Source organism: Neovison vison, chromosome 6 (assembly GCF_020171115.1).
Source record: "Neovison vison isolate M4711 chromosome 6, ASM_NN_V1, whole genome shotgun sequence".
Classification (NCBI taxonomy): domain Eukaryota; kingdom Metazoa; phylum Chordata; class Mammalia; order Carnivora; family Mustelidae; genus Neogale; species Neogale vison.
The window spans coordinates 164,570,333-164,578,614 of NC_058096.1; the positions used below are offsets into that span (position 1 = coordinate 164,570,333).

The window sequence follows — 8,282 nt, forward strand, 5'->3', positions numbered from 1 at the left end:
TGTCTGCATTCCACTCCCTAAAGCCCATGAATATGTTAAATTGTGAGGCGAAAGAGGTGTGATTTTTGCAGATGTGATTAAGGATTTGAGGATGGGAGACTGTCCTGCATTACCCAGATCAGCCCTATATATTCACCAGGGTCCTCGTAAGAGGGAAGCAGGAGGGTCTGAGTCAGGGAGAGAGATTTGAATTTGGCTAGGCAGCTGGCTTTGAAGATGGAAGACAGGACAGGACAACCAAAACCTGCAGACAGCCTCTAGAAGCTACAAAAGGCAAGGAAAGAAATCGGCCCCCACCCCCTGCGAGGCTGCAGAAGAAAAGCAGCCCTGCTGCTTATTTTTAGCTTAACATTTTACAATATATTTAACGTTACTGAAAATATATTATGAGCTTTTGAGACATGTGAACATAAATCAGGACAATCTCCTATGTAATATTTGCACCCCCAAAAATGGGAATCACCAGACTCAATCAGAGAGCAAAAGAACAAGCATGATTTCAATATCCTTGCGTACGCATCAGTGTTGCTTGCTCGTGGCCCAAGGGAGCCCATTTCAGATTTCTGACACTCACAATTGCAAGAGAATACATTTGTGCTGTTTTAAAGGCACTCCTTTCATGGAGGTTTATTCCAGCAGCCCTAGGAAAGTAATAGACAGTGACAGAATCCTGTCTTGGGAACAGTGTTACTTCTGCCAGAAGCAAATCCTTCCTGCGTGGTGGCTGATCACCTAAAAGGATACCAGTGTGTGACTTTGTTTAGCTCACAGAAGAGAGTGTGTGGCGTGGCCCTGTTTGAATCACCCCAGTCCCGACACCCACTCTTGCTCAGGCTTCATTAGGTGCGCTCTGGCCCGAACTGCAGCTGGCCTCCTGGGTCTAAACTGTGGCTCAGATGCTTGTAGCTGGGAACGGCGCAGCCTCTGCAGAGGCTGAGGCTACAGGGCTCCGGCTCTTCCGATCTCAGTGTATCCCAGAGCGGGGGACTATGTGGCACATGCATGCTTCACCTCCCTTCTCCTCTTCTGGAAGATGAGCACAGGAACAGCACACACGTCATAGGGCCATCTTGGCGACTAACTGAAGAGGGTCTGGCACATATATGTACCGTGGGAATGCCAGCCATCAAAATAATCATCTCCCACACTCATGGCCTTCCATGCTGCTGACTCCTTCTTCTAGTTGAGTCTCCTGCCCACCCTGCCCTTCTAGGGAATCTGGAGAAACCCTTATACTCTTCACAGAGAGTATTGTGAAGCAGCAGTTGATGCCCCTACTCAGAAACCCTCAGGAGCTCCCCATTTCTCATCTGACACAGTCAACACTGCTCTTGGCTTTCAGAGTCCTCAGTAATTTGGCTGGGCCTGACTCTCCAAGCTCCACAGCCAGCTTGGAACTCCACAGGGCCTCCTTTACCCCCACAATACTCTCGACAGGCCCATCTCTGCATTTTTCACTCTCTGTCCCCCTCTGTCTCCAAATGGCCTTCCTTCTTGGATTTCCCAGTCTAAGAACCCTGCCCATGTTGCCAAGACCACCTCCTCCAAGAGGACCTCCTAGGTTTCTCCTGCCCACTAAACTCTTACAGGATTTGGTTGGGGCGCTTAGTGTAGACTCTTGCCTGTTCATTCAACAAACAGGTACTGGTGTCGCCGAAGCCCCAGGAATGAACCCAACAGAGCCCGCTCTTAAGAAGCTTGAGATAGTGTGTTATTAGTGATGGGGACACGGACACAGGTGAGAGGTCTTCAGGTCTTGGTATCTGATGCCCAGAACAGCCCCTGTGGGTGGGGCAGGATTTGGAGAAAAGGTCACTAAGAGTAACTGGGTATGGCACCAGGGGGTGCTAACGATATTTCTAGAACTGCTGCTCCTGTTCTATGATGAAAATTTCCCTCTGCACCACAGAAGCTGTCCTGTGTTTGTGCTGAGAATACACTGACTAAAATTACAGCCAGACCATACTCTATATTTAAACAGAGAAATCTCCTTAAAGAAGACCAAAGAGGGAAGGGCACCCTAGTAACGAAATACTGTGCACCAGTTACAAGAACAGGACAACTCTAAACTCACCAATAACGAACACCTTAAAAAATGGACGTATATAGAATGTGTCTATATTCTTAAGAAGGACACACACACACACATTTTGTAAGTACATGGAATGTGTGCGGAAGGGTACGCCCAAAAAACGGCCGTGGTGACTCAGGCAGAGAAATGGGGAACTTTCACGATTATAATACTTGACATCCTTGTCTTATAAAATTATCTGGAAAGTTTACACCAAAAATCAAAGAGACATGTTTAAATTTTAAAAAGAATTGAAAACAAGCTGAGGGAAAGCAGAGCTACTGATGAAGTCACTGTGTTTGGGACTGCCTAGGAGAAGCTTCTCGTGTTTCTCATACGTTTTCTCACACAGGACGCTTCTGGGACTGATTTGAGGGGTTTCCCCATATGACCAATTCTCACCACCAGCTGGGGGGCCTACGATTCAGTTTGGTCCCGACACCATCTACCCAGAGCCTGCTCACCCTCAGAGCTATCACACAGAGTCCCAAAGACTGCCCCTCCCATTTCAGATGCCTGGTCACACATCCCATACTTGCACCTTCCCACCAACCAGCTACATAGCGGGCCTCCCACAACCTCCTTCCTTGGGCTCCAAATTTGCTAGAGAGCTCACAGAACTCAGAGAAACATGTCTACTGGCTTATTATATAACAAAGCTTACCAGAAAGGATACCGATGAACAACCAGGAGAAGAGGTACACAAGGCAAGATCTGAGGAAGGGACGTGGGGCCTCCGTGCCCTTTTGGGGTACCACACCTGCCCCAGCACTTCAGCGTGTTCAGCAGCCCAGCTCTCTGAACACTGTGGTTAAGCGATTTTTGTGGAGGCTTCATTCAGCACATAGCATGATGGATTATTAACTCCATTTCCTGCCCCCTTCCCCATCCAGAGAATGGGGGGTACAGCCCAAGGTTCCAAGTTTCTAATCATGGAATGGTCTTTTGGATGATGGTTCCCCATTCAGGAACCCACCCACAGTGGCTTCCTTAGAACAAAAAAGGCTATCACCCAGGAAATTCCAAAGAATTTAGGAGCTTTGTGTCAGGAGCTGGGGTCAAAAACCAAGTACTAGCAGGAAGGGGGGCAGGACCGAGGTCAACATACATCTTTCTTACTGTCTAACAGGCCCGCGCTGAAGGCTGGTTGACCCTGACATCCCAGGGAAGGTTAAAGGGCTGCAACAGCACAAACTCCCAGACCTGCCAGTAGCCCCTACTCCAGGGGTTTTGTTTCTGTACTTCAAACAAATGGCGACATACCCAGGGCAAAGCGGAGGTGACCCAGCTCCTCAGCTCCTGAGTGCCCTCCTCCCAGCACAAGAGGCCATCACACAACCTGAAAAATATCACCTGAGATGGGCAGGTGGCAGAGCCATTTGGGCCCTCAAGGTCAAAAGTCAAGGCCTTGGCGCCCAGCGGGGAGGACCGCGGGGGAGGAAGCTTTAAGGACTATCTCCACGAGTTGAGCTGGCCAGAGGAGCACCGCCCCGCCCCCAGCAACACCCCTCAGCCCCAGCACTACGCCGCACCCTTCCCCTGCCTCCGCTCCGCCCAGCCCCGCCCCAGAGCCCCGCCCCCAGAAACACCCCTCACCCTCAGCATCTCGCCCCCACCCATCTCCTGCTTCGCTCTGCCCAGCCTCGCCCCTACCCCGCCCCAGCGACCCCAAGTCCACCCACCGCCCCGCCCCCACGTTGTGAGCCCCGAAGGGCGGAAAGTTTGGGGGACAGCCGCTGAAGCGCCTCAGTCTTTCTGTGGGGTGGGGTTGTGTGACAACTTTTTTAATGTTCGTGCTACGTATATTTTCTAGTAATGCTGAGCAAAGAAAAAGGAGAATACTGTTGGTGTAACCAAGCCACCTACTTCATTTCGTCGGGCCTCCCTACCGCGTGGTGTAATTATTTGCCCCCCAGCTTACGAGGGAGACAGGTGTACTCCCAGATGGTCAGACCTGCCGGGGGTGCTGGCCAGAGCGCCCCCAGTCCTGGGCCGTCTCCGGCCAGGCCAGGCTCTAGGGGCTGTGGGCGATGGTGGAGACCCCTGGCCTCCGCCCTCTTCTCACCAGCACCATCGCACCCCCAATGGGGTTCTAGCCTTGCGGCAGCAAACTCATTGCAAAATGTGGAGGCAGGCGGAAATGAGAGCTGACTTCGTAGACCCTCAAAGCCATATGCGTGTCTGGGGCAGGAGGGTACACCGGCTGCTGTGCTTTCGGGACACTTTGCCCCAGCTTCACTCCTCTGACTGGAGGCAGCCACAGTGTCCCACCCTCTCCCGGCTGGATGACCTTGAGCCACGGGATCCCCATCGATCACAGGTAGTTGGAGAGAAAATGAGGAAGGGGCTGGGTGGGGTGGCCGTCGACCTCCCCTCAGGAGGCTCTGGCCAGCAGGGATGGGAGGTTGAGTTGAGAAGCTGCAGCTCCCGCAGAGACAGCAGAAATAGGAAGTGTCCATCCGGACCATCCATACGGCACCAGAGGGCAAAAGGCCTGGCGGGAATGGGGCCCGACTTCTTACCTGCTCCTCTGCGGGGCTGAGGCCAGGGGTCCTGACCGGTGCGTGGGGCACCCCAGCCCAGCGGCCCCGGTTCTCCGGGAGGGGCCGCAGTGGCAGGCCGGAGCATAGTGCCTGGAGGCTGGACATGTCTGGCTGAGGCTGAGACGGAGGCCGGCTCTGTGGGGAAGTCAGGCAGAGACCGCACAGTCACGGTCCAGCGGGCGGAGACCTTCCGCTCCACAGCCACCTCCTCCAGCGCCTCATTGGGCCCAGGTCCTGCAGAAGGAGCCATGATTAGGTCATTGGGTCGTTGGCCCCTAGCCTGGCTGCCTGAAGTATTGACCTGAAGCGGGGGCAGTGTTCTGGGGAGAGGCAGGCTTCATGCCGGGGGAGACAGCTGTTCAGGGGTCTATTTGTCCTGTTAGTGGGGTGTTGGCCTCAAGGGGCTGTTTTCTAGGACCGAGCTTTGGAGAGCTGGTGGGCTCTAATGTGGGGGTTTGCTTTGGCAGTCTTACCCACACAGGTGATGCTGGATTGGTATCTCGATGATGGGGAGGCATGTGATCCTGAAGCTGCACAGAACGCATGGTCTGTGCAGAAGGTGGGCAGTGCCCCACCCCCAGCAGCAGGTGTACTCTTCTTGACTCCCAGTGAGGTACACGCTGCTTCATCCCCCACCCAAAGCTCTCTGTGAGGGGCCCGACTGGAGATGGCTCTCATCCTTGATTTCATTAACAACCTTGCAGGAAAGTGCTCCTAATCAGTCGTGTGCTGCAGACGGGGAAACTGAGGCCCGGGCCCCACTCACACAGCCAGGAAGCGACCGCACTAGAATCCTAGCGGTCCGGGGAGAGCAACACATTTGGGTGTTAATCTAGCTCAGCTCCTGACCGGCCCTGTGGCCTTGGGCCTTGTCCCTGTCTACACAAGTGGGTGGTAATTTACCACTCAGGCTGTGGGAGGCACAAACAAGTTGTGTAAGCACCAAGGGCAGGACCTACTCGAGGCAAGGGGAGAAGAACAACAAACATCTTCCGAGTACTAAATGCACACTTTGGAGCATGTCACGTGATCCAGTTCACTCTGTCCCCTCGTCAGCCCCATGGAGTTCACCGTCCCATTCTATGGATGTGGAAGCTGAGGTGGAGAGGGGTGGCAGGAACTAAGACCACAAAGCTGGATCTAAACCCTCAGAACCCAGAGCTCGGGCTCTATGCACCCTCCCAGCCACTCTTGAGGTCCCCCTGGAGGACCTCATCTGGCAGATAAGTCAGAAATCAGCTTTTGTAAGATCTCCTCATTTTGAAATGTTTGCAGTCCGTTAGAAAATGGTTTTAAACATGGGTGGATTTTGTCACCGTCGACGTTCTGGTTATGACAGAGCTCTGCAGTTTTGCAGGATGTCGCCGATGGGAAAATGGGGCACAAGGGATTGTTTCTTACAATATGAATCAACAAGAATTGCAAAATAAATAACTTCATTTTTAAAAACATTGTACAAGCTAGGTAAAAGAATGAGGTCACGGGTGTTACATAGGCCAGACTGGCTCTATGGCTTGCTAGCTAGCTGTGTATCTTTGGGTAAGTTACTCAGCCTTCCTGTGCTTTGGTTTCCTGTGTAAAATGGAAGTAGTAATAGTCCCTCCCTTACAGGGTGCATCCGAGGATTAACTAAGAACACATGAGGCACATCTTAATGCCCGTCACAGAATAAACATCTGCTAAGATACTGTTCATTTTCCAGTTGTTGCCTGTATCAAAAAGCAAGGAAAAGCATGTGTGTGTGTGTGTGTGTGTGTGTACACTACAAAGAACTGGGGAGGGAAGGAGACTTCTCACTGTAAAACTCTGACACTTTCAACATTGTCAATATACTAAATGCCAGTGTACTAAATGCCAATGTACTAAATGTACACTTTAAAATGATTAATTTTATGGTATGTAAATGTCACTTCATTTGAAAAAACCTCTGGTGGTTTTGCATTTTGCTCCATGGACAAACCAAATAAATAAAAAATTTTAACTAATAAGGAGTAAAGAAAGGCAGGCAGGCACTAAAAGCCAAACCTAGTTTCGCTCAGAGTGTGCCTCCCTGGTGATTGATGGGGCCTCTCTCCAGCCGTCAAGTGCCTGCCTTTGTTTCCCCTCTGGTTGACCCCGGTGGCTGCTTCTGTCCTAGCCAACCTCTCCTCCTAGCAGCACCTGGTGACCAGCACTATGTATCACAGCCTTGCCTTCCTGGTGCCCCCCAGTCCAGGTCACACTGGACCCCAGTCTCTGTAGTATCCAGCTGGCCTTCCTGAACCAGGCAGGATTTCTGTCTCTTGAACCATCAGCCTGGTCTCAGCTTCCCTTCCTACTCCTCCATCCACTTTACCACCTGGGACACCTTCTCCTGAACCACCCTGACCCAACCCCTCTAACTTAAAAACACACCCTGGATGCTGAGACCACCCCACCCAGGTCCATGCCCATCTTCTCTCCCAGAGATGGCACCAGCCTCTCTCCTGGCCCCCTACCTTCTCCCAGTCACCTCCAGCCAATTAGCAACACAACTGCAGACTGCTTAGACTAACCCACATGTGGCCCAGGACACTCTGGGGATGTAGACCTCCTGCTTGCCTCTCTCATTTCTCCATCCACTCTCATCGACTCCAGAGCCTCCTTCCTGCTCCTTGTTAACGCCAGTAGTGGTTGTAAAACCTGCCAGCCAGTCCTTGCTTGGGTGCTTCTCCCAATGATGCTGGGGTATGATCCTGCCCTCTGAGTCTGGGTCAAACCTAGTGATTATCAGGAAACAAACAGAAGGAAGTCTAGACTCTGTGGAGCAGCCCAAGTACGCTGGGACACCAGGCTGGGGTGTGCCATGCAGAGGTGCCCAGGTCAACCGCCCAGCTGACCTCTGGCACATGAGGGAGCCACCAGGGATGGCCAACCCTGGCCAGGCTCCAGATGGCCAGTCTCAGCTGCCCTCTGATGCAGTAGGATGAGGCCCCCAGTGAGAAGCATCAAACTCAGCCCCTTCCACCAATCTTGACCCACAAATGGTGAGCAAAATTTATTTTTTATTAAAAAATATTATTTTATTTGAAATCAACTAACATATAGTATATTATTAGTTTCAGAGGTAGAGTTTAGTGACCCATCAGTTGTACAGAACATCCAATGCTCATTTTATGATGTGCCCTCCTTAATGCCCATCACCCAGTGACCCCATCTCCCCAACCCCCCTCCCTGTCCAGCAACACTCAGTTTGTTTCCTAGAATTAAGAGTCTCTTATGGTTTGTTTCCCTCTCTGATTTTATCTTATTTTATTTTTCCCTCCCTTCCCCTATGTTCCTCTGTTTTGTTTCTTAAATTCCACAGATGAGTGAAATCATATGATCATTGTCTTTCTTGTGAGCAAAATTTAAATGGTTGTTTTAAGCTGCTAAGTTTTAGGGCAATTTGTTAGTTAACGGCTCCTGGTACATGGCATCAGGGCCTCAGCCAGGGCTGGTCCTCTGCCTGGAAATGTCCTCCTCCAGATACCTGTGTGGCTCCTCCCCACCTGACTCAAGTGTCACATCCTTCCGGAGGCCGGTGCCTGTCACCCTCACTCCTTACAGGCAGTATACACACTTCCCATCCTTTATCTTGCTTTATTTTCTTTATCGCACCATTTACCACCTGGCATGATCTTATATATTTATTCCTGTTTTCTGTCCCC

General features: G+C 51.5%; 1 protein-coding gene across 2 annotated transcripts in view; it reads right to left on the reverse strand.

Annotated features, from left to right (window-relative positions):
* UROC1 (urocanate hydratase 1) overlaps positions 1-4,743 on the reverse strand; it is a 42,016-nt gene extending 37,273 nt beyond the window's left edge. For both annotated transcript variants that reach the window (XM_044255206.1, XM_044255207.1), the window contains exon 1: positions 4,594-4,743. In XM_044255206.1, the coding sequence (XP_044111141.1) occupies positions 4,594-4,719 (126 nt within the window). In that variant the 5' untranslated portion in view covers positions 4,720-4,743. The remainder of the gene's footprint in view (positions 1-4,593) is intronic.
* Between the last annotated feature and the right edge of the window lie 3,539 nt (positions 4,744-8,282).